Source organism: Staurois parvus, unplaced genomic scaffold, assembly GCF_062004578.1.
Source record: "Staurois parvus isolate SC_StPar_1 unplaced genomic scaffold, SC_StPar_1.0 ptg001162l, whole genome shotgun sequence".
Classification (NCBI taxonomy): Eukaryota; Metazoa; Chordata; class Amphibia; order Anura; family Ranidae; genus Staurois; species Staurois parvus.
In genome coordinates this window covers 7,312,335-7,339,966 of record NW_028318958.1, presented here as the reverse complement: position 1 = coordinate 7,339,966, position 27,632 = coordinate 7,312,335, and the positions used below count along the sequence as shown (strand labels likewise).

The 27,632-nt window shown below is 42.1% G+C and overlaps 1 protein-coding gene across 4 annotated transcripts in view; it reads right to left on the bottom strand.

Annotated features, from left to right (window-relative positions):
* Nucleotides 1-27,632, bottom strand: part of APP (amyloid beta precursor protein) — a 311,674-nt gene that overhangs the window by 104,694 nt on the left and 179,348 nt on the right. For all 4 annotated transcript variants that reach the window (XM_089659528.1, XM_089659529.1, XM_089659531.1 and 1 more), the window contains exon 4: nt 3,293-3,405. In XM_089659528.1, coding sequence (XP_089515654.1) covers nt 3,293-3,405 — 113 coding nt within the window. The remainder of the gene's footprint in view (nt 1-3,292; nt 3,406-27,632) is intronic.

The following is a 27,632-nucleotide window of genomic DNA, read 5'->3' as shown; positions in this document are numbered from 1 at the left end:
TTTTGCTTACAGTTCACCCCACACTCCGGTGCAGTTTTGATGCACTTTGCTATATTCCAGTACAGTTCTGTGCAGAAAAAAAATCAGCACGTTCTACTTGTTTTTCTGCACTGGAAACTGACTGCAACTGACTCCACTAGTGTGAACCAGGGTCATTGGAATACAGGGAAAACACTGTGCATGCATTTTGATGCAGAAAATAAATGCACTGGACTGCATCTGGTGTGAACTAGCCCTAAATCCAAGACTGAGAGCCTCAGCCAATTGCATGCAACCAGACACCTCCTTTATATACCACAAACAGTACTCTGCTGGTTTATAATTACCACATTGCATGTAAAGCATTAGATTTTCAATAGTGACCTTAAAGTCACACAGAAAACAAATCAATCTAGAAATCAATTAATCTAGCTCACAAATACTGCAGATATTTTACTGTGCAGTCAAATCAAATCTGCAACAAATTTAAAATAATTTCCAGGAACGCACTGGAACATGGCGAAAATGTGCATGCAAAAACGCATCCAGAACACATCTAGACTGCGTTTCTATAGTGTGAACCGGCCCTTAAAGGACACATTTTCAAAGCCAAGGACAATATTGCTAAATAGCAGACTACATCCCCAAACACACTAGGATGCACTGCACCCCAATACTTGGGATTTCATACACTGAGATCTATTGCATTTGCCAGCATATTCAAAATAAACATGTTAAATATTTAGGGCATGCTGATTTTATTTTTGCAGCACACCACAATGAACATTGTAGTGGTGATTTGGGGTCGCTTTGGGATGCCATTTAAAATGTATGCTTGCTGCTTTGCCACAAGTTAATGCGCTAGTTTTACTGCAACACACTGGTGCGGTCAGAATTCTATCTACTAACTCTTATACATGACAGAACAGAAAACAAAATTAAGAACTTAAAGGGGAGGTAGGCACTCCCCCCATCTTTTCCACCCTCACCTTATCTCCGCAATCACAGCAGAGGAGGACAGAACTCCTCCTGCTGATCCTATGCCTCTCTGTACAGCCTCAGCACCCACTTATCTCCATCTCCTCTGGACTCCAGGCCACCTCTTGTCCTCCTCCAGACCCTGCACTTTCTGCTTTCCAGCTCCACCCCCAGGTTCTTCTCGGCAGCACAAGTTAAGGGGGTGGGGGTTGCACTGTGATGTAAAGGGAGGGTGGGGGACTCTTAAGATATGATCTAAGGTGGGGGGAGGGGACATCCTGGACATATAATGGCTTATAATGAGAATATTACAATTCTATGCCAGTTGAAAAGGAGGGTCGCACACCGCTGGTATCATCCACAAGGAACTTTATTGGAGACTGCTCACACAGAACACCATAGCAGAACCATATTCTATCTGAGCAGTCTCCAAAAATGTTCCTTGTGAATGATGCCAGCAGTGTGCAGCCCTCCTTTCAGACATACAGTAGCTTCAATATTTATTTATATGTTTGATTATCACATGTCGGAATCAGTGAAGCCTATTGATATATTCTGATAATATCACTTCGAAGGCCACTCTCTAACTTCTATCAGTAGTGAGGTACCACTAAGTAAAATACATAGATAAGAACCGCACTCCAGCCTTTATTCATCCAAGTCACTTTCACAGATCGTTCACAACAGGTCACAACCGTACTGCTTGCACCCAAAAAGCCACCTTCTCCTCCTCCTCCTCCAACCCACTGTATGGTGAAAGGAGGAGATGGTTTATTGGGGCGAAATACAGGTTGGAGTGCGGTTTTTATGTATTTTTCTGTGATGACAAGCAAAGACAAGCTTTTTGGGAGCAGCACCAGGAGTCTTGAGATCAAAGTAGGAAAAGGGCTTCAGCGGTGTGCTGGGACTGCAATATTGCTAAAGGCACAACTTACTGGTATTTTGCTTCTATGCATCAGCAGGCAATCATATGGAGAATGGGATTTCATTAAAATCAACAAAAAAGGTCCAACAAGACAGACATCTGCTGCTATTTTTGCAGACACCTTGGTGATCTGGATCCTGAAATCATCCAACCATGCTACAGGTTGGAAATAACCTGGGAGTGATGCAATGGGTTTGATTGCTCTGAGGCTTTTGAAGTTATAAGTGCGTGTTAAATAGATTTTCAGACACAATCATGATACCTAGGATTTCAATGGTTTCCTTTCTTCTAGAGAAAACAAAACTAGCTTTTTACTGCAAAGTAGACACGTACGCTTGGAAGCTGAGTCAAGAAAAAAGTCTGCGGCCTGAAATTTGTGAGATTTATGGCCATCAATGCAGAGAGTTTCACAATCCAAATCACAGCTAGGAAATCGTGTTACAATCTGGCTGTTTAAAAGTACATACATTAGTGCCAACCACAACAATGTTCTTTGGCCAGGTTATGCCTATATTCAGCAATTTCTATAATCTGATGCTCATTAAAGAGCACCTGTCTTGATACCGGGATACAGAAATACTGTTAGATGTGGCAGACTTCACATACTGAAACTCCCAAACACAAACTAACCTTACAACATTCATAAATGAGGGAAAAGGGAACATATCTTCTTCCTGCATGGATGCTAAAGCTGCTGATTGACAAAGGTTTTCCAACATTCCCAATCGACTTCTGTCAAATAAGGCAGCCAAACATGGATCGAAATTCACCCGGTTCCTGCTGAACTGGCCAAATTTTGATCCATCTAATACCAGCTTTAGCTACAAGTCACCAGAGTCATAGTTTACACTGGTCTATAAAATCCCCATATGGCAATACTAATGGTACCACTGCTGTCACATACTCAGGTGTACCTGGTATTACCTTTCGATGCCAACTATTAATGCAGCAGCAAGGACGCAATGGAAAAATAAGTATATGTGCTGGGAATGGGCTAAATAAAGCCTGAATGGGCAAAGCCCACCTTTGCCTTAAGTATAGATAAACCAAAACTACTTACATTCTCCAAACTCTGGGGTCTCTGGCACGGGTCAATTCCCAATAAAGTGGAGTCTATGCTAGACATGGGCTTATGCAACTGTTTGCATATGTTCTCCACATGTGTTCATACATCTTTGTAGTACTACTCTTACCCCAAGGACCCCACATTCTGATCTCCTGTCTACTTGGAATGTCTAACTGGATGTGTTTGTTTTTTCCTTCTTGTGTATTATATTTTGTTTTTTAAATTGAAAAACAAGTTTAGATAAACCAGAGGCAAGTTTGCTAATCTGCAAAGGTATTTTCAGATTACTCGACCAAACCTTAATACAACATGTCATTACATGGAGTTTTAGACATTTATAGTACCTCTTTGGCTACTGTGTGCCAGTGGAGATGAGTCTCACAAATATCCATTCTTTCCTGGTGGAGGAATCGGCATTTATCAGGAACAAGTAGAGCATCGCTTACGAATTCCCCAACTGGAAAAAAACAAACCATAAACAGGTTAACCCAAAATCATGTGTATCAGTACATTTCAAACACGCATTTTCGGTCATTTATACATTTCACAAAACTTAGAAATATTTTCATATTATAGAGTTGTAAACATCTTTCTGTGCATAATTTCTAAATTTGACCAAAAATGTGTGTATAGCCAAAACATTTTAGTTTTGGATGCAGTAAGGGAGGGTTAAAACCTGTCACATTATTTGATGCTGTCTACGTCCAGTAATGGAGATTTTCCCTCACTTTTTGTCCTACAGACACAAAAGGAAGTGAGGGAAATTCCCCTCCTAGATAGTTCAAGAGGCTAGATGTCCCCATTGGAAGATTTGCCCTAACCGTTTCCTCTGGCGGCATCTCTAACATTTAGGATTTTTCTCCACTTTCTGTCTTAATGACAATAGTCACCAGGGAAAGTAGAGGAATAAATTTCCCCAATGTGGACACAGACAGCAATACAAACTTTACAGATACACTACATTGCCAAACGTATTAGGATGCCTGCCTTTACACGCATGAACTTTAATGGCATCCCAGTCTTCGTTCGTAGGGTTCAATATTGAGTTAGCTGACCCTTTTCAGCTATAACAGCTTCAGCTCTTCTGGGAAGGCTGTCCACAAGGTTGAGGAGTGTGTCTATGGGAATGTTTGACCATTCTTCTAGAAGTGCATTTGTGAAGTCAGTCACTGCTGTCAGACGAGAAGGCCTGGCTCAGTCTCCACTCTAATTCATCCCAAAGGTGTTCTATTGGGTTGAGGCCAGGACTATGTGCAGGCCAGTCAAGTTCCTCCACCCTAAACTTGCTCATCCATGTCTTTATGGACCTTACTTTGTGCAGTGGTGCGTAGTCATGTTGGAACAGGAAGGGGCCATCCTCAAACTGTTCCCACAAAGTTGGGAGAATGAAATTGTCCGAAATGTCTTGGTATGCTGATGCCTTAAGAGTTCCCTTCACTGGAACAAAGCGATCAAGCCCAAACCCTGAAAAACAACCCCACACCATAATCCCCCTAACACCAAAACTTTACACTTGGCATGTCAGGCAAGTACTGTTCTCCTGGCAACTGCCAAACCCAGGCACATCCATTGGATTGCCAAACAGAGAAGTGTGATTCGTCACTCCAGAGAACTCGTCTCCACTGCTCGAGTCTAGTGGTGGCATGCTTTACACCATCTGAAGGCCACAAGAAGTTAGAAGATCTTTAGCTATTGCCTCTGCAGACAGTTGGCGAAGTCTGCGCACTGTGCACACCAGCATTTGCTGACCCGCTCTGGCATTTTACGTGGCCTACCAATTCATGGCTGAGTTGTTGTTGTTCCCAGTTGCTTCCACTTTGTTATAATACCACTAACAGTTGACCGTGGAATATTTAGTAGCAAGGAAATTTCACGGATGGACTTATTGCAAAGGTGACAACCTATCATGATACCACACTTGAATTCACTGAGCAACCCATTCTTTCAAAAATGTTTGTAGAAGCAGTCTGCATGCCTAGGTGCTTGATTTTATACACCTGTGGCCATGAAGGTTTTTGGAACGCCTGAATCCAATGATTTGGAGGGGTGTCCCAATACATTTGGCAATATAGTGTAGTCTAAACCCTTCCCCACTCTATCTGAAACTTTAACAAGTTTTGCTTTTAATACATGAAAAGTAAACCTGTGCTTTTGCCCATTTGATGTACTTATGCCTTCAACCATAAACCTGTGGGCCTTCACCCAAGCTTTCCCCTTCTAGGATCAGTGACTTCCTGCGATATAACTTCCCATGAAAACTGCTATCAACTGATATTCATATGGTAACGTTAAAACCACAAGTTACCAAGTGATACAATCGAGGCTTGTAAATCTCATGACTGTTACCCCAGGATTTTCCATCACTTGTCTAGGTATTGTAAAGCATGCCATTGAAACGGATATTTTAAGACCTTCAATATTTTAGAAATCCTTTGGTAAACCTTTTCAGGCCTTATGAGCTTCATAAACTCTTTGTTTCTCTCTCTTTTGATCAGACTATATTGTACTTCTTCACAGTTATGATTAGAAGAGGTAGTGAGGAAACATTTTTTTCCCCAAAATTTCACTTGAAGCAAAAACACTATGACTGGAAAACCTGAATGTAATTTTTCTCTTTTTATGATCTAATTATCTGAGAAAGTCACATGATTTTCTGTTACCTACATTTTTTAGGTTGTATATTACATAAATATACATATATATGGTAATATGAACTTCTGTATTTGTTAAAGCTAAACTCCAGACAGATACAAAAGACAAAAGTAAATGTAGCTCTGTATTAATTAATACATCCCTAAAGTATATGTAAACCCTCTTCTTGTAAAACAACCCATTCAGTTTAAAATAAAAATGAAAGGCAAAAAATGTGCGTATAGTTTCAAAAAATATTATAAATACTTGTTCCCTCTTTTTTATAAGTGAACACATACCCTCTGTTCTCAGCTTCATAGAGAGTTTGAGGAGGAGAAACAGCACTTCACTGAACCTTCCAGTGAAATGCTGTGCAAGGGGGTGTGTCAGCAGAAGTCTAATCATCGGAGGAGAGCAGGCCGAGTTCCCAGCACAGCTAGAGAACTGACCATGGTGTGTTCTCCTGCCTAGTGTGGTCAGTTTTCAATAGGAAAGCAGAGGGGACTGGTGGGAACACCAGGAATTTCACATATAGGAAGCAACACAAAGAGAACAGGATACTTTTTCATAGTACATTGTACAGCAGGCACATAGCAGGAATATGAAATGTTAGGTTTACATACTCTTTAAAATTTATTTTTTTTGTAAACACAAGCAGTGTAGGTACCCAATTTTGCATATTTGCCTCTCGTGATCCTCTATTAGGTAGAGCTCAGACTTGAAGAGTTAAGCAGTGCAAGGAGCAGTTGATAGAAGACAGCAGAGTGGCAGAGATGCTAATTGCTAATGCTAATTGCTTATTAGCATGCTGCTTCTCTATTCAGTGTCCAGTCACCAGTTGGGGATTTAAAGATCAGCAAGTGCTACTTAAAGGGGTTGTAAACATCAGACATTAAATATGAGCAAAGCATATCCCTCTATAGTGTGGGCTTGTCTCAGTTCAGAGCACTAAGTGTTATTTCTGCCTGCTGCCTATTTGCATGAAAGCTGGCAGGTTTTCTGGACACCAAAACGTAAAATGCTGACAAGAAAGTAGCTCCAGCACACAGTCTGTGATTCACAGCCTCAACTGTGTTCCTGTGTGCTGTGTGAAGGGCGGGGTGTCACTCCCCTCCAATCAGCTCTCACTAAGTGCGCAGAGTGTAACGTCAGCTCCCCACCCCATGCTTTCTGAACGCTCAGACAAGCTACATAAATTCAGAACTTTGAATGGCTGTAGAGAAGAGAATACTAAAGATAAACAGGTACAACTTATCAGGAGGATTTATTTCATATCACCTGAGGCTAGTCACTTCACTGGGTATGTAAGGGCTTACAACCACTTTAACTGCAGCAATGTAAATCTTAGGATTGAATGAACAGAAATACAAATCCTTCGGCTTTGTAGAAGATTGTTGTAGAACTTAGAATATGACAATTTTATACTTCATCAGTAATCCATGAAGAAATCCAAAGAATGACTGCGGGTGCACAAACGTTTTCTTACAACTGTATACACCACTTGTCTGACAATAAGGTAACCTAAGGACACATATAGAATGTAGGCCTTCACGGAAGCTGGAGTACACCCAGCATACAGCTTGTCAAAAACTGCTGTCAAGAATCTGTTAACATTGTCAGTTCGGCAATTCAGCTTCATAGCGGGAAGTGAATCCGAACGAAAGATGGGATTGCTGGCAGATTGCTAAACACTAAGATATGCGACACCCCGCTGTGACGAAACATGGTGCGGCCTGCGCTTCAACACTTAAATCTGATATAATAGACGTGCTTTCAGTGCAGGTGGTTCTATCACAAACGCAAAACAAAGATTAAAGAGAGCGGCTATGACCTAACAAAGACCTGAGGAGACGTGGTGTGATACATAAGAAGAAAAGTAAAAAATCTGATGATTTTGCTCTCAAGTGCTGGTAACTTACAAGTATTTTAAAGGACTTTGATAAAGGTTTAGTTTAAAAAAAATCTTCCAAAACAGGTCTAATTCTGTGGCCAAGAGGGAACAGCAGAACAGAGCCGAATACAGTCCAAAGTGGTCAGTGGCGTGCAATGGCCCCATGCTACTATACTACTCATTACGGAGTCAGACTGACCTTGGTCCTGGGGATGGTGATGATCTATGGGTTCTTACAAACATCAAAGGAGTGGCATAACGAACCTTATCGAACATGTTCACGCAAGCATCAGAGAAATGGTATTTTACTAAAGTGGGGTACACACTATGAGAAAATCCCGTACAAGGGCCGATTGTTTGATTTTCGTATATTTGTGTAGAAAGTTGTACACAACTTTCGACATCTGATTCAGATTTTCCCGCGCAGACATTTCTGAAGGGACAAACGCACATGATCAGAAACAATAAAAAAATAATCTACATTTCTATGTCAAACAAAAAAAAAATTAAGTTTCAGAATTTTCGTATAATTAGTACTAGACTTGGGATTGATTTGCTGTGAAACATTGAGGAAAACCAGAAGATCATTCGCCAGATTTTCTCAGTGTGTACCCAGCCTAACAATTGTTTCAAATCATGCACAGATATCGGCTGAAAAGTCAGTTGTTCCGGTTAGATTTATATTGGATGTTTATATATAACAGTCATAACTTTATATATACAGTATCCATCCTTAAATAGAGGTTAAACATCAAGGAATGCCCTATAGTAAGTAAATGTTTTTGTTTGCTTCAAACGGGTTTTACATTCCTATAAAAGTCAATGGGCATGCAAAACCTATTGAACGCAAGTCAAATGCCCATGTGAATGAATTCTGAATGACTTAAAGTGATACTAAAGTCCTGTTTTTCTCTTTTCTAAAACAAAAAACATGTCATACTTACCTTCTCTGTGCAATGGTTTTGCACAGAGCAGCCTGGATCCTCCTCTTCTCGTTTCCCCCACCAGCGCTCGTGGCCTCTCCCTCCTGCTGGGAGTCCCCAGTACAAACAGCTTACTATGGAGGCACCCGAGCAGGCACGCTCCCGAGCTACTGTGTGTCCATTCAGACACAGAGTCGTGGCTCGGCACCGGCCCCTCCCTCTCCTGATAGGCTCTTTGTCGGAGGTTGACAGCAGCAGGAGCCAATATCAGAAAATATTGGAAAACAATTTGCATTCATCAGTCTGTAAGCGGTCAGTGGTACTCACTTAACCCCCTAATGCCAATGCCTTCTGGCCCATTAAGGGGTTTCTGATGCCCGGAGGCAGGGCAGGGTTTATGATCATGTGACAGTCGTGAATGGCTGTCACATGATCAGAAAGCTCCCGATTGCAAATAGCTCCATTAGGCACCAGTAACTGTGCCAGCTCCCGCGTGCAGAACGCATGCTCTCGGCAAAACTTTTTTCTATATTTTGGTATGCATATACAGTATGCAGCCTCTCAGCACCAAGGCCCACCCATTGAGAGGCCGCATATGTGTACTGCCGACGCAAAGAAGTCAAGCAAGCATAGATGATACAATTGCCTTTCCTGTAATCACAGGTTGCAGGGAATAAAATCGCTCAATTCCCCCATCAACACATTCAGTGTTGATGGGAGAAACCCTCCACCTTGTAGATGATAGTTCACTGAATCTTCCTGTCAGAACACCTGCTTGCTCATACGTCCTGTACAAGCAAGCAGATATTCTGACAGGTCTGCAGGAGACCTGCATGGCACTGGTGATCTACTGATTGCTGGTACAATTCTTTACAGGCTCCTGCAGACAAAAATAATAAATTCACTTTTTATTCTACCTGCAAAAAAATGTGCATTTATTATTTTTGTGCAAAAAATGTACTTATACTTTAAGTCACATTATCTTTTCTTTTTCTGCGTGTGGATGATGGCTCTGTAATTATATATATATATATATATATATATATATATATATATATATATATATATATATATATATATATATATATAAAATCCTAATGGATATACAGCTGTCACATGACCCAATTCCTTCCCAGCCTGTCTGCAGGGAAACATAAGCAGGAAGAACTTCTAGTCCTTTGCTACTGATCACGTTTAAAAATATAAATAGCCTTTGGGATACAGAGCAAAAATAATATCAATAAACTGTTTTAAATTGTCATACAAATATATACTTGAAATCAAATCTTTACTATTTTTGGCAATAACATGGCATGGGCAGATTTCTGTCAGTCACAGGCTGTGTCACGCTCCTCCTGCCTGTGTCTTATAATAGCAGGCGGGTGACGCCTCCATCAATCAAGACGTATTATCTCACCCCCCCCCCCCCATTGTGTTTACATGGTTAATGGACATGGAGGAAGAAGAGGGATGGAGTGGGTTGTCATTCATCCCTGTGTTTATGCCCACATATGTGACTCTATAGTCACATGGGCTTCTAAGATGTGATAGGGAAAAAATGCTCAGGGTAGAGATACACTGAAAACTTGACAGAAGGGGGAGACAGAACAGCTGGATCAACCACTTTTTTTTGCAGAATCCAGAAAACAATTCCCATAGCGACTGAGTAAGTATGAACAGCATGTAATACAACATTTATTGATAGTTTTTAATGATGTGGGTTTAATTACATTTTAAATCAGTGTCTACCAGGTTCAGGAACTCTGCAGCATCATTACAAGTGCTAAAGACAGGACCGACTGGCCATTATTCTCTAAGACCAGATCCCTGTTCCCCCTCCCAGCTCATCACATGAGCCAGATTTAAATTACACTACAGAGATCTGGCAACCGCTGTGCTGGCCTCAGGCAGAGAAGAGTGTGTTTTCTACATCATAGAGGTAGCACCCTATTGAATACTGGGCAGCAAAATCAACATTGGCAATATAATTTAGACAAGGTTGTAATTGTAATTTCACAGATCAACAAGTTTTCAAACCAGTCACAGCTATGCCTTTACTATAACACAAGCAAGAGGATATAGCTGCTGAACCACCACTTCTTTCGTGCCATAATAAATGCTATAGTTTGCCTTTGAAAAAAGGAACAATAATCATTTTCACCGAATAAGAAAATGTTTAACATTCTTCAAATAACTGCAGTAAATTTCTAATATCCATTACATTCCACATTTAATTAGATGTATGTACGAGTGTCTTTGTATGGTTAAAGCTTGTTTCTACTTAAAATACAAAAATTAGACCTGACCCGTCAAGTGTTGTAGTGACAACGTTTCAGCATAGTTGGTTTGTCAGTAAATTTTAAAGTTTGTGATCCTCAAACATCTGCTTATGTCCCACAATCATAGTATTATCAGATATTTCTTGGCAAACCAAGATGGCTCGTCACCTATCACCCAATATTAGCTACAAATGCCCTGCTTTTTACAAAAGTTTATCCGGATCCTAGAACAGGTTTGGCAAGTTGGATACAACTGCCAACTATACAATCTTCAAAAGACAGGCAAAAAAGCTTATACTGTTTAACCAGCTGAGCACTAAATCTGCTGTTACTGCCTGCCTTCTGAATGAGAAAGGGGGAGGCTTGACCCATTGGGACATTAAATACATTGGAAAATAGCTGCATGTGACAGTTTTTCCAATGGTTGGTATGTTATTATTATAATACAGGATTTATAAAGCGCCAACAGTTTGCTCAGCGCTTTACAATATAACGGGAGACAATATAGCAACAATACAGTTCAATACAAGAGGGATAGGAGGGCCTGATCCTGGGAGCTTACAATCTAGGAGATGTTCACCAACACTCTCAGGGTATGCCCTGCATGGTCCAAACTCCACTCTAGTGTCACATCAACCTATCATCAGAAGCGCTACGGCCACCCTAGAACTCCTTCAATTTTTGTTCATGTATCACAGTACGCATATATATATATATATATATATATATATATATATATTAAAAACCACTAACAGAACAATACAAGGAAAGATAGTGTGTGAAATGTCAAGCAAAGACCCTATATGTAAGTAAATCAGGAGAAATCCAGAAAGAAGGAGTGAATCGAGACAGATTTACACCTGATAAGTAAACCTGAGGTGTCTGTAGCTGCCCATTTCTGTAGAAGCAGCCACTACTTGAATGCTCTTAGGGTGACAGTGCTGATGGGGAACTTCAAATCACAGAAATGAGAAGCTGGAGTGGATATATAAAACCATCCAACATTTCTGAGCCCTGGACTCTGACCTAACTAAAGACAGAACTTTTATGTGCCACTATGATTTTAACTGAAACCAATTAATTTTAAACCATCTCTACTATAGAAGCCTGTCTTCTCTCAAGGCTGTGATCGTAGCTGTATAAAAATTCTAAGACTTCTACAGGCTTAAATATTTCAGCTGCAGGATCGTTGAAGAATTGACCCTGAATGATCTTTTTTTATTTTTTAAGACTGTAATGTATGCTTGTAGACAGGGCAGGAGAGAAGTTAAACATACACATTTGACAGTGGCCCTTTGTAGGGGAAACATTAGAGGTCACAGAGGACAAACCCATCTAGGGCAAATAACTCTCCTTTCAAAGAAAAAAAAACAAAAACAGCCTTTGTTGGGTGGTGACAATTGACCAGTCACTTTCGCAACCAAGGTTCCTTCAGTGGTTGCTCCATAAGCTGTATCTGGTTGACTTCCCAACTAATGGTTGCTGCATAGTTCTAGGTCCAATGACACCTGCCAAAGACAATGGGAATTACATCAAAAATCTTTTTAATTATGAGGAAGAGGGACTTTATCCATGTTCTCCACTGTAAGGGGCGTATAATTCCCTGAATGCCACCATAAGGGGGGCATTCTTCCTGCTGCCTTCTGTGTTTATATGGGCTTCCTTATGACCAAAATACATTTTAAAGGGTTCCTCTCCTGTAAGAAGGTTGAGAAAGGCTTCAAAAGACCGAGATGTTCAGCTGTTAGGTGTGAAATGTATCCGGAAATCTTATCTGAAAAATGATTCGATTTCTCACTGCCCTTTCAGAACTGACAACTCAAAAGTAAATTTTAAAATTTCACACCAGCTACAACCACTCATGTCTCAGGAAAGAAAGATTTTAGCTTTGAAGTTTTTGGGCAGCAATATGCAATTCTTAGAACCATTAATGTATCTGATAATGCTGACCATGATCTAATACCTGCTTTGGTTCTTGATTCTTCACATAAATAGAGCATTAGCTATTTTTACTGAATTACAGATTTTGAAAAATACAAAATTCTATCTTAACACTGCAAATGTTATTTCATAGATCAGCCAAGTTCTTTTGTAAAACTGACTTAACGGGCACTATACTAACAGCATCAAATTTGTTTCTGAGGGAAACACCTCAATAGTTTTCAAAGTGAACACAACTAAAGAGAACTTAAAAAAAAAAAAAAAAAAAATTCCTAATAATCACAGTTCCTTGTCTGACCCGTTCTTTGGCTCCCGTAGAGTTACACGGGATGAAATCATTGATCAAGACAGCAGCAGATTTTACATTTGTGTTCTGCCACCCTGCTTTCCATCTCAGGCAAGTTTATAGAAAGAATATGTCAACAGCATTTAATGTGACTGACAACAAAAGACTACCTAAGCCTGCACACAAAACAACCCGAGCAACAGAACCAAGCATGCAAGCTCCGATGTGTTGTCCAAACCATACAGGGCTACCGCTGAACTAAATACTTGAAAGAGCAAAAACCAGAGAAAATAAACTGTCTGATCACATGAAGATGGCTGGTATCTTAAGAAGGCTACTGCTTTACAATGAATCCAATTTTGGAAAACTTGTGGGATGGGTGGGGGTGAGCAAATTTTTAAAAAGTGGGAGGGGCCAGGATACAGCAAATGCAGATGAATAATGAAATAAAAAAAAATATATTACAAAAGCAGCATATTTGAAGAAGGAGCTTTAACCACTTAAAATGGTTGTACAGGCTCAAGGTTTTTTACCTTCATGCAGACTATACATGAAGGTAAAAAACCTTTTGTGTAAAGCCCCCCCTTCCTAATACTTACCTGAGCACCATCACGATCCAGCGATATGCACGAGAGCCTCAGTTCTCTGGGGACTTTCCCTCCTCATTGGCTCTCGCTGCTGTCAATCACAGCCAGTGAGCCAAAGAGGAGAGAGAGGGTGTGTGTGAATGGACACATAGAGCAGCGGCTTGGGAGCAAGCCTGCTTGGGTGCTCTCATAGCTTGCTTGCTCTGGGGGCACTTGGCAGGAGAATGAGGCCAGAAGCGCCGGCAGGGGACCCAAGAAGAGAAGGATCAGGGCTGCTCTGTGCAAAACCATTGCACAGAGCAAGTAAATATGACAGGTTTGTTTTCTTTTATTGCCTTTAACATGATTTTAAGCTCTAGAAGATTTCACTCCCTTCATGACCAGCGCATTTTTTTCTATTCAGCACTGAGGTATTTTAATTGGCAATTGTGCGGTCATGCAACACTGTACACAAATTAAATTTAGATAATTTTTTTTTTTTTTTTACACAAATAGAGCTTTCTTTTGGTGGTTGATCACAACAGGGTTTTTTTATTTTTCATTATATAAACGGAAAAACAGAACATTTGGAAACAATTTATTTTAATTTCTGCTATAAAACGTGCAATAAAAAAATAGGTGGTGGGAGGTCCACAAGCAGTTAATGAAGCTCTAAGCTCTCATCACCAGTCCTTCGTGTTTTCATTCGGCTCGGTTAAGTTGTCGCCTGTCAATGAACCTCAGAAATTCCATCTGTATTAATATTCAGCATCTCCGGCCCTCGCACTTGTTATGCGGAGGAAATCTGTTTACATTGCATTAAAATTCAGGTGCTGATTCCCCCACATTTCACGCTGTTAATCTCTGATACAGTGTACGACAGACTTCCATTATATGAAAATGAGTGTGCTCAGCTATGACAAATATTGCTTTATTTAAACTATTCTACATAGCAACAAAAAGAATCTGGAAAAAAAACATCCTGCTGGTTGTCCTCTACACCAGGGAATGCTACATTAGGTAATGGAATTTATGTCTGCTTGCTCAGGGCCCAATGAGGGAGTTTTTCTCAGGGTAGGGGCTAAGCTGCAATAAATAGTAAAAAATCATTACACCTGTTAGTGAACTTCAAGGCCTTTATAGTGGTTGTAATCCTCAGATATGAAATATGAACAAAGCATATCCCTCTATAGTATGTACTTGTCTCAATTAAGCGCACTAAATATCATTTCTGTCTGCTGTTTTGTTCCTCTGCTATCAGCGTGAATCACTTCTGACAAGCTTTTCTGACACTAAGAGAAAAATGGTGACAGGGGAGGGACCTCCAGCAGATTGACAGCTTCAGCTCTGTTCCTGTGTGCCATGTGGATGGAGGGTGTGTCTTCCCTCCAATCAGCTCTCAGAGCTCCCCTCACTGAGCTCTGCAGTGTGTGATTTCAGCACTCTGCCCCCTTTTTTCACAACTCTTAGACAAGCTTTATACATTTAGCACTGTGAACGGATGTAGAGGAAAGATTGCTACAGATAAACAGGTACAACTTATGTAAGAGGATTTGTCTCATCTCTGTGTATCACCTGAGGCCAGTCACTTCACTGGGTATATATAAGGGTTTACAATCACTAAGGTTGATTGTGATGACAGATGTTTTACAATGAAGTAAAATGTCTCTCAGCGCATACAGTGTGAATTCACCCCAAGCATAGTTTGAGGCCCAAGTTATTTGAAGCACATTTCCAGAAGTGCTTCAATACTCAACACCAGATTTCCATTTTATTCTATGGGGTCCATTCACATCTGAGAGATGTACCGTTGCTTGTCATGCCAAAGCAGTACAAAATGCTTCTTTGTGGTAGGGAAGTGCGTTTTTGGCCCTGCAGATGTTAACAAATGTCTCCCCCTCCTAGTAACCTGCTTTAACTGGCCTTAACAAAAACACTTATGCCCCAGCTAATATGTGACCAGACTGAGGCCTTTGTTGTCCTTGAAACCGAATCTCGGGAAGACCTTATCTTTTAACAGTCTAGTAACAGGCTGGAGCAGATCCAAGACAACCTGGGCTCAGAAAAAGTTAAATGATTAGACTGAGGACATCTAGTGGCAGAAAAAAAATACAGGTGAAATCTCTGAATAGAAGGTGAATATTGCATCACAAATCTTTTGTTTAACTTTTTAATGGGCTATTCATTTTAATCTTGTTACTTTTGGCTGCAGTTCAGCTATATCAGTTTGCTCTGACGGTTTTGATTTCAAGGTGCAAACGCCAATAATTGGCATGAAAAGATACAAGGGACTAACTGCCCTTTGCTGTTCACAGGTACAAAGTCCTCTGGTCTCTGGAAACACAAAATCATACTTGAATTTCTCTTCGGGATCTGTAATGCACATATAATATGTATTCCAGCTTCCATTAATCTGAATCCCCTGCAGTGTTAAGAATCAATTTAAGAAAAACAAGTGTTGCTTTTTTCTATCATCTGACAGCAAACACAGAGTGGTGCAACAAAACCCCATCTCCAAAAACTGCTGAATACAGTGAAATATTCACGATGCATCATGAACAGTGCGATCAATTTGCCAAGTGACAATATTTTACATATGTATAGAATGTAACTTTCAAGGCTATTTTTTGTTAAACGATTTAAAAGAGAAGTATGGCCAAAGCTTGTGTGGTCACAATCCTCTTGTAGGTCACAGGAGTGAATTCACTTTTGCACAACTGTGACCTAGAATCAGCGAACCGCGTCAGCGGATGTCATAGCCAATCCAGTCTCTGGATGTATCCCGACAGTCTCTGGATCCATTCAGATGCCAGCTGCTCCTGAACCCCCACCACTACCAACCAGTGCTCCAGTGAGAGTTTGCTCAAAGTAGACTGCAAAACTAAGTGATTAACGATCAAATGATCGCTTCGTTGTCGGGCTTAGAGCCGGACAAAGACAGCTACAGCATTGGATGGATGCTGCAATCTTACAGGCGAGTATAGATAATAGTTTTATTCCCGCACCCGTCCACTAGGGGTACCTTGCCCAAAGCCTCGCTCATCAATGCCCGGGACTAGGCAGGAATTGAGATCATGAGATGAGCTGACACTACATGTAGAATGAAGCCGCGTTTCAGATAAAGTGTTGTTCCATAGGTCTACATTCAGTGACTAGTATGTGCTGCATTCGGAGTGGCCAGTAGAGCCACACCACCTCCACCAGCCATTGTACCGCTATTACCTCACTCGCAGTAACAGAATGGGATCCTTCTGGAAACATAGTATGGACTCCTTGTGTATCCTGTGTTGACTCTTGCTCTTCCATACCGTGCACTTAGGCTGAGGATCTCCGTAATGCTGGTCTACTCCTGGTTGCTATAGGCCATGGATCCCTAGGGAGGGAACCCAGATAGCTACTCCCTTGCTACTGGAGGATGCCTCACCTTACCCAGGTACCTCAAATGGTTGCTTGGTGTTTGAATGTTCGCTTAGTTACCCTTGGCAATGACTTTGTTCTTGTTTAGCATACTGACTTGACACTGTAGATTCTCCATACCTCTCAAGTGCTATTACATGTTCTTCACAAGCCCCCTTATGTACATCTTTTGACAAACTTCAGACCAAGCTCAAGGCAGGGGCGGACTGACCATTTAGAAACTCGGGCACTGCCCGAGGGCCCGGGGTAAGTAGGGGGCCCCATGAGATGCCCCTGGTACCTTTTTCATAGGCTTTTTTGAGTTTGGGCAAGGACACAGGGCCCCATGATCCCCATGAGTTGTCAGTCTGCCCCTGGCTCAAGGACAAAGTTTTGACAGTCTTTACTGATCGGTTCAGTGCAAACATGTTACACAGGAATGGTTATTTTCCTACACCTAATTAAAAAATGACCCAAGCATACCTTACAGGTGATAGTTCATTGAAAAAGAGTCCAGAAATGGTGACAAGAGTCCAAAGATGGTGTCGCGGGATCTGCGGTACAAAGACTGACAACTTGGACTACTCTAGGATCAGGGAGAGCAGCACAATAGGGGAATTCTCAGAGGGCTTTGCACAGGTATTGCAGGACTCTCGGGCCACAGTCTTTGCCCAATTTTTACCACAGGTGGGCTGGCTGAAGCTCCAAATGCGCCCACACTGGGAACTGAGATTAACCCCTTCCAATCCCAGCCTGGGCCAGTTCCTAACTCAGTGAGCAGTTTCAACCTGCTTAAAAGACTATCTTTAATGCAAATAATGGTGTGATGGTGGGGCTGAGCTGTAACAGCTGGAAGTGTCCTAACATCCTAGAACAAGGCAGGATAGGATGATATTATTTCTTGGACATTTTCAGACAAGCTTCAGGAGCTACGTAAATGGCCTGTACCAATAGGAAGGGCATTATCCAACTTTAGTCAAAGTCACAAAATTAGTTTTTATTGACACGTGCCCTAACTTGCATAGGCAGGAATTTTTGGTAAAGGTGAAGTAACCTTTTAAAAATAATATTCATATTAATATTGGCTAGGCAGCACAGCTACTAAATGGTTAGCACTTCCACCTGGCAGCACTAGGGTTGTTGGTTCAAATCCCAACCACAGCACCACCTGCCTGGAGTTTGCATGTACTTCCTGTGCCTGCGTAGGTTTCCTCCGGGTACTCTGGTTTCCTCCCACCCTCCAAAGACATGCTGGTAGGTTAATTGGCTCTGGTCTAAACTGAGTGTATGAATGGGAGTTAGAGCCGATCACACATGTGCAGTGTAAATTGAAGCTCAGGTTTCACAGCTAATTGACTCAGCAGTTGAACAGATGTTCAGATCAGATTCGGGTCAGGATTTTTATCATATTCACACTTGTGCAGTTTAGAAACAGTTCCTGTAAAAATCAATAGCCTGTAATCTGCACATGAATTGGACAGCACTCTTTTTCAATCCACACTGAACCCGCACTGCCAGTGCACCAAACATATGTGAACAGGCACCATAGGAAGCAATGTTATTTCACATGTCCTGGGGATTGGATGAGGTTCAAACTGCATCCAATCTGCATATATGTGAACAGGCACTTAGGGACTTTAGATTGTACACTCCTTGAAGGTTACGGACTGATGTGAATGTACAATAAAAAGTGCTGCGTAAATTGATGGCGCTATACAAGTACCTGTAATTAATACTTGGGATGTGACCTCATGACCTCTGGATTGCAAGATGTGACTAACCATTATAGGGCAGCCATGTCCTGCCAGCAGAGGAGAATGTAAACCAAAGTTTATTACACAGCAGGATGCTTGTGAATAACTCATTAGATATTTAACAGATTTTGGTATTTATAATCCTGTTACAAACTGTTCATCTTGTCAACTACAAAAATCTGGAAGAAGAATTGTGTAGCTTACTTTTTCCCCACTGCTGCCAAATCCTTCAGGACACAGCTTTCCATGCTCATATCTGATGTAACTCAGGCCAGCTCCTGTCTATGTCCTTTCTGCATGTTAGTAGGCAGCGATCTTAGGCGAAGCAGTGTCCAATTTGAGTTCATTCCAGAAAGGCAACCCTCCAGGTTCTTTTTTTATGTATATTATATAAAAGGAAAGAAGTATACGAAAGCTCAAAATTCCAAGATGGGAAGAATTACCGTATTTCTCGCTCCATAAGACGCACTTTTTTCCCCCCAAAAAAGGGGGGAAAATGTCAGTGCGTCTTATGGAGCGAATATAAAGCGGCCGGTCCGGTATTTTTGCGGCCACCATGTCAGAATACCGGGCCGGCCGCTCAGCTGTTCTCTCCTGCAGGGCCTTACCTGTTCCTCGCTCCAGCGCTGCACAGTCTTCCCGCGCTGGCTTCTGTGACAGCCGGGTGCCCACTGTGCATGTGCTGCGCTTTGTGAATGACCCGGTGTCTTCTGGGACACATGAAAGGTCCCAGAAGGCGCCGGGCCATTCACAAAGCGCAGCGCTTCTCGCACATGCGCAGTGGGCACCCGGCTGTCACAGAAGCCGGCCCAGGAAGAAGAGGGAAAGCAACTCCGCGGAAGTGGGAGCGGGTACCTGTCAAATTCAGGTACCCGCTCCCCCTCCCTCCCCAAAGGTCAGCAGTCTCTGGTCATTCCCTGCACTGTCTGCAGTCTCTGGTCATTCCCTGCACTGTCTGCAGTCTCTGGTCATTCCCTGCACTGTCTGCAGTCTCTGGTCATTCCCTGCACTGTCTGCAGTCTCTGGTCATCTCCTGCACTGTCTGCAGTCTCTGGTCATCTCCTGCACTGTCTGCAGTCTCTGGTCATCTCCTGCACTGTCTGCAGTCTCTGGTCATCCCCTGCACTGTCTGCAGTCTCTGGTCATCCCCTGCACTGTCAGCAGTCTCTGGTCATCCCCTGCACTGTCAGCAGTCTCTGGTCATTCCCTGCACTGTCAGCAGTCTCTGGTCATTCCCTGCACTGTCAGCAGTCTCTGGTCATTCCCTGTACTGTCAGCAGTCTCTGGTCATGACCTGCACTGTGTCCGCAGTCTCTGGTCATTCCCTGTACTGTCTGCAGTCTCTGGTCATTCTCTGTACTGTGTCCGCAGTCTCTGGTCATCCCCTGCACTGTCCGCAGTCTCTGGTCATCCCCTGCACTGTGTCCGCAGTCTCTGGTCATCCCCTGCACTGTGTCCGCAGTCTCTGGTCATCACCTGCACTGTGTCCGCAGTCTCTGGTCATCACCTGCACTGTGTCCGCAGTCTCTGGTCATCACCTGCACTGTGTCCGCAGTCTCTGGTCATCACCTGCACTGTGTCCGCAGTCTCTGGTCATCACCTGCACTGTGTCCGCAGTCTCTGGTCATCACCTGCACTGTGTCCGCAGTCTCTGGTCATCACCTGCACTGTGTCCGCAGTCTCTGGTCATCACCTGCACTGTGTCTGCAGTCTCTGGTCATCACCTGCACTGTGTCCGCAGTCTCTGGTCATCACCTGCACTGTGTCCTCAGTCTCTGGTCATCACCTGCACTGTGTCCGCAGTCTCTGGTCATCACCTGCACTGTGTCCGCAGTCTCTGGTCATCACCTGCACTGTGTCCGCAGTCTATGGTCATCTCCTGTACTGTGTCCACAGTCTCGTCCGCTGTCTCTGGTCATCTCCTGCACTGTGTCCGCAGTCTCTGGTCATCCCCTGTACTGTCTGCAGTCTCTGGTCATCTCCTGTACTATGTCCGCAGTCTCTGGTCATCTCCTGTACTATGTCCGCAGTCTCTGGTCATCCCCTGTACTATGTCCGCAGTCTCTGGTCATCCCCTGTACTATGTCCGCAGTCTCTGGTCATCCCCTGTACTATGTCCGCAGTCTCTGGTTATCTCCTGTACTATGTCCGCAGTCTCTGGTCATCTCCTGTACTGTGTCTGCAGTCCATTGGTTCAGAATATTTTTTTTTCTTGTTTTTACCTCTAAAACCTAGGTACGTCTTATGGTCAGGTGCGTCTTATGGAGCGAAAAATACGGTAGATACAACAGCAATGGCAGGGAACTTTTGGATGGACTGACCCTTTAATTACCATTTGATTCAAGTTGGGATTGGATGACAACTCATTGATAAAGAGGTTACTGCTTACAAAAATAAGTGGTTCACAAGAAACTTTTTTAGCTTTAGATGGGCTCAATACCAAGAGGTGGAGGTAAAAACACTAATAAGCCCCTGGTTTTTAGTTCACATCTTTATTTGCCAACCAATGGTTAGGTAATGGGTTCATTTTGACTCTTTCACACCGTTTGGAGATAAGTGATCTCATTCTTGTCATCTTTAATTTTTAAGGCTTAGTCCACCCAAACTGTTGTTTCAATTTTGGTAGATTCAGAGAGTTTAATTCCTACATTTCTAAGATCTCAAAGAAGCCTAGTAGTAAAATCTTTGCATTTCACATCTGTTGTTAGCACAGAATGTCTACCCTCCAAGTAATATCTTATTTATAATATATAAAGTGATAGAGAAAGGAGGAGGATAACTGAAAGGAAGGCTTAGAGGCAATAACAATGAACTTTTGGATGGACTGACCCTTTAAAGTTTTTTTAATTTTACCTACAGGTAAACTTATAATAAAGCTTACCTGTAGGTAAAATGAATATCTCCTAAATGTTCACTGTTTAGGAGATATTCTCTTTCCTAAAGCCGGCGCATGCGCTCTGAATGAATGGCCCGTGCCATTCCTTCAGAGCTGAGCGATGTCATTGCGGCCCGGGCTGTCAGACGGCTGGCGATCGCGAAACTAGAAGGACTGGGTGAAGATGGAAGCCTCTTCAGCAGTGACAGCACGCTGCTGGAGGGCTTTGTTTTAGGCTTGGTTCACATCTGTGCGAGTGGTGCCGATACGGGACCTGCACAAATTCCTGCAACCACACACACACACACACACAGGAATGCGGGACCTGTGGGCAGGTGCCATTAATTCTAATGGCACACCGCCCGCATTGGAAATCACAACCGTACTGGGAACCTCGGTTCCTGTGCGGGCTGCGATTTCCAAAGAAGTGCAGGGAGACTTCTTTCCTGTGTATCCCGGGGCATGGGAATCCATTCAAATGAATGGGCTCTCGTGCCCACACAAATTTGTGGCCCACATGGCCGCACATATGTGAACCTGGCGGTTTACTACCGCTTTAAAGATGAATTCCAGGCACAGTATATTTTTAGCTTGGACCAATGTAACTATGTAAACACCATACCTGACTGATGCCCTTGGAAACTGGAAATCCCTGAAGTAGACACCACTGCTCCAGACGTACTCCATTTTAAAGTGTTGCATATAAGGTATGTATTTACTCTGCGTAACATCTTTTATATTTTACAAATAAAAAGGATATTATATTGTGTTTTTTGTTGCAAAAACCACCATTTTATGAAACAGAACCTCAGCTTAAAATAATACATATGTTTTGGGTTCTAAGTAATTTTTTAGTAAAAAATGCAGATTTTTACATTAGGAAATAGATGGAAAAGTATATTGTATTTTTTTTTAAACTCCTTGGCGCCGAGCGTATGCAAATATGCGGCCTCTCAGTGGCTGGGCCTTGGCACCGCATATTTGCATACCCAATGTAATCAAAACGTGCCGAGAACACGCACCCCACGGAAAGGTCCTAATTGCTACTTGTGGTCGGGAGCTTTCAGATCATGTGACAGTCATGACAGCCAATCACGGCGGTCAGATGACCATAACCCTGCCCCGTCTCCCAGCATTACAAACTCAAAGGGCCGGCGCCAAGGGGATAAACTTTTTTAATGGTTTTCTTCACTTACTTGCTGTTTTCCCAGTTCTAGGCAAATTATGTCATACATCCCAGGAGTCTTCAGAAGGGGAGGAGGGGTTTTCTCAGCTAAGCACACCCTCCTGCCTGAATGCCTGAGCTAAGGGCAGATGGATTCCATGAAGCAAATGCTACATGACTCGTTGGCTATTATTCAAAATGGTGATGACCATAAATGCTAGGGGGTGTTTTTCAAAGTGATATAACAGCAAAATAAAGCATGGAGACCTGGATGGATGGGTGAGTTTGCTTTGAGAATCGAAAAATGAATAATATAGCGTTTTTGGTTTGTAGTGCTTAGATGCAGTGCAGTTCTGCTTTTATCATTTTGTTCACGGTGGGTTTGGATGACTCTTTAGATAAAGCAGAAAATCCATAAAACAAACAAAAAAATAAATGACTTTGGTACCAAAACAAAAATAAAGGCCTGGTTGCAGCACCGCAAAGGAAAAGTTTACCCTCTCCAGAAGGAAATCGTAGCTACTTTTTAGAAGATGAAAGGTGGAAAGCCTATGTATACAAATAGGTGACTTTCAAAGCCTCTTTTAAAAAACATGGATCAAAGAAAGTAAGAGGACTACACAAAAAGGCAACACGTAAACATGAATCTTGAAGAAGATATTTGTAACAAGTAATGAGAAAATCCCTTTGATCTTTTGGGCCTAGGAGGATTACATTTGAGAGATAAAAATACACAGAAAGCCTAATCTCAACATGAAACACTTTGTGACCAGAGGATGGTACCATAATCACAACAAAGAGGTACATCATAAAACAGAACATTACTCGCAACAAAACCTGAATAAATAAGGCCCCTTTGGAGTTTACATCACTACTATTAAACCTCCAGGCAAAACAAAACAATAATATCAATCACGTATTAATTTAATAAAATCATAGTTCCCAACTGTCCCTGATTTTGAGGGACTGTCCCTGATTTCGAACAATGTCCCTCATTAGTCCTCATTTTGGACTGATCTATATAGCTGTACATAAAATGCACTATTTGCCTTGCAAGTGTTTAAACCTTGCTAAACGGTGCTAACCATTCATCCAGTTTCTAAATTGTTTGCTACATACGTTTCCTAATAGATGTTGCCCGTTCCCATCTCAAAATGTGGGAGGTAGGCAAAATCATTAACGTAAACCTAACCCTAACTTTGGAAATTCACATTGAATGTATGAAACAAAAGGTTTTGCTCAATAAAAACAAAACGTCAACATGCTCAGCAAAGCCAAAAGATGAATGCAGCTACAAAAAGTTACAAGCAAAGGATGACTTTTCTGCTGAAAGTCTGGCTCAGCCCTGCCTCTTCCTGCATCTCAATTCACCCTATTGGTCGTAAGATGATCAACAGTCTCACTCATCAAGCAGCAGTCCTTTCAACATTTCAAGGTGTGTTTTTTTTTCCTTTTAAATTTTTGTGCATTGTTTTAACGTCCTTTATTCTCAAAAGTCTTCAAGTATGAAGAAGGTACTATTCAGCTTCTATGCTTGTATGGATTTCTACACAGCTCAACTGTACACTTTTTTGTTTATGATGAATATTGTAATGCATATCTCAGTCTCCATTCACATGGACTTCCTATACTTGTTTAAAGTGGTTATAAAGGTTGCTTTTTTCATTAAAATAATAAACATGTCATACTTACCTGCTGCGTACAATGGTTTTGTACAGAGCAGCCCGATCCTCTTCTTCTCCGGTCCTGCAGCGGCGCTTCTAGCCCCTCCCCCTGATGAGTGCCCCCAGAGTAAGCTGCCGAGCCACCTGTGTCTATGGGACAGAGCCTGGCTCTACCCTAATCCCACTCCCTTCTCACTGGCTGTGATTGACAGCAGTGGGAGCCATATATCTCAGCCAATGAGGAGAGAGAAACCTGGGTGAGCCCTAGCTCTCGTGCACAGTCGATCGAGATTGGGCTAGTGTAATTATTAAACCAAGGTTCATACCTAAGCGTTTTCCGCAGCATTTTGCAGAAACGCAGTACAATCCATTTAACATGATTTCCTATAAGACATGTTCACATCTCTGCGTTTTCACCTGGGGTGTTTATTGGAAAGGGACTTTGACTACAAAAAGTTGCATTTTTGATTTTATAGACTTCAATGGAAACGCTGCAGAAAAGCATGTAGTGCGTATTTGCCATGTTTTTGATGCGTTGTGCATGTGCCTAGCAACAAGAAAAAAAAAGCATCAGAAATGTGGCAAAAATGCAAACCGCAATGCAAAAACGGCTCAAAACGCAACCTGCATAGGTGTGAACCTAGCCTTAGGGGTACTGTGGGGAGAACTGCTTTTTACCTTTGTACATAGAATGGATGAAGGTAAAAAAAACCTTCAGCCTTTACCACCACTTTCATTTAAATGCTAGACAAATTTATCAGGGAAGTATAAAAAAAAAAATGACACTTTCCAGATCAATTCCCCTTGCTTTTAAGGCTCCGTTCACACTTGTGCGACTTGTCGTACGACTTGGGACACTAAGTTTTTAATTGGCATCCATTAGGAGCTATGTGACTTAACCAATTCCTGTCCGGACACTTTCACCCCCTTCCTGTCCAGGGCAATTTTCAGCTTTCAGCGCTATCACACTTTGAATGACAATTGCGCAGTCATGTAACACTGTACCCATATGAATTTTCTACCATTTTTTTGAGGCAGATAAAGCTTTATTTTGGTGGTATTTATTCACCACTGGGATTTTAATTTTTTTTTGCTATGTAAATGAAAGTCCAAAAATTTTGAAAAAAAGTGCAAATAAATATTTCATCATAAATATTGGCCAAAATGTATTCCGTTATCTTTTTAGTAAAAAAAAAAAAAAAAAAAGCCAAATTAGCTTTGAACCAAAAATTATAATTTTTAAACTTTTTTTTTTTTTTTTTTTTTTTTACATACTGTGTGCCTGCTTTTCTTATACATACACATGGTCACTACATAGTACCCATTGGCTCCTGCTGCTGTCAAGCCCAGATTGTGAGGAGAGAGCAGGGGGTGGGGCCTAGCTGCGCGGTGTGTCCATGGACACACACAGCCCAGCTCAGGACTGAGGCTGCACGAGGGGCCCCTGTAGCAAGCAGCTTGCTTTGGGGATACTCAGAAGGGGGGAGGAGCCAGGAGCATTTGGCAGGGGATTCCAGAAGCAGGGGATCAGGGCTGCTCTGTGCAAAACCATTACACAGAGCAGGTAAATAGAACATGTTTGTTATTAAAAAAAAAACAAACAAGAAAAAAAAATTGCTTTAACAATCACTTTAAAGTAGCATGATTGGAGGAAAGCTGGTCACTGACGGGTTCAGTGACCAGGTCTACCTAGCTTTTCTTTATGCATTAATTTTAATAGTGCTCTGCTGGTTCCAGATTCCTAAAGCAAGCAAAGCTCTAAGCACATATGTGCTTTATAAAAGTGATTTTTTCTTTTCAAATAGCAGTGATATGGTTGTGGTGAGGCAACATCAATGCTTTTTAAATAGGCTCCATTTTTTCTAATAGCAAGAGCTTCATGGACAATTTTCAGTTGTGTGATAGTAGCTCAGTGTTCCAAATGGGTGTCATTGCAGGAAGTAGAATTGATTTTTTTTTATCATCTTTATCTTATGGAATACAGGAGAGCAATAAAGAACAGTTACTTTCACATGTAACCATAAGAGATTTAAATTGTTACTAAACCCACAACAGTAAAATCAACCTGTATATGCAGTAAAGCATGCTTGTTATACTCACTGTGGAACTTAAGGGGTTACTCCACTGCATTGTGTAACAAAGACGTTGAATCAGGTCTTCTCTGATCCTTCCCTTCTTCCACAGTCCCTGACTCGTCTCCTGATAGAACACAGCCTTGGGGGCAAGCTGCACATGCTCAGTCTGGTGTGTATTGCTCGTTTTGCATGCATGTGGTGTGTATTGCATGTGACCAGCACAGGGCCAATCAGTACTGTCTAGACACAGAGGTCAGGGGCTATGCAGCCTCAAAGAACAGTCAGCGGAGAATTAAAATTCCATATGCATCAATCCAGGCTGACGATATTTTGTCAAATTTTCTTGGGCAATTTCTACTCTCGATTTTATGCAATGGCAGGACCGCATTAACCAAGGACTTCTAACCCTCTGCCATAGGAGGGGCACTTTGTTTCCATTTCAAAAGAATTTCCCTTCTGACATAATAAAGTACAAAGAATAGACACAGTTTAAAATATCTATCAGACTCTAAATCATCCATGCTGCCCAGAAGTGCAAACTTCAGGTCGAGCCTTAATGGACAATCAGACAAGACCCACAGTGCATCTAGGACTGTTTCCCAGTAGCAGCTGAGTGGGCGTTGCCACACCATATGAAAAAAGTTACCAGGAGAAGCGTGACAGCGAGTGCAATGAGGGCTAAGTGAGGGGTAGATGCAATATATTGCCAAAAGTATTGAGACACCTTCCTTTACGCACACAAGAACTTTAATGGCATCCCAGTCTTAGTCCATAGGGTTCAATACTGAGCTGGCCCACCCTTTGCAGCTATAACAGCTTCAATTCTCCTGGGAAGGCTGTCCTCAATAATTAGGAGTGTGTCTATCGGAATGTTTGACCATTCTTCCAGAAGCACATTTGTGAGGTCAGGCACTGATGTCGGGGGAGGAGGCCTGGCTCGCAGTCTCCACTCTAATTCATCCCAAAGGTGTTCTATCGGGTTGAAGTTATTGCTTGTCAGTCAAGTTAATCCACCCCAAACTCGCTCAACCATGTCTTTATGGACCTTGCTTTGTGCACTGGTGCGTAGCCTTGTTGAAACAGGAAGAGGCCGTCCAAAATGTCTTGGTATGCTGACACCTTAGGAGTTCCCTTCACAGGAACAAAGGAGCCAAGCCCAACCCCTGAAAAACAACCCCACACCATAATCCCCCTTTAACCAAACTTTACACTTGGCACAGTTCAGTCCGGCAAGTACC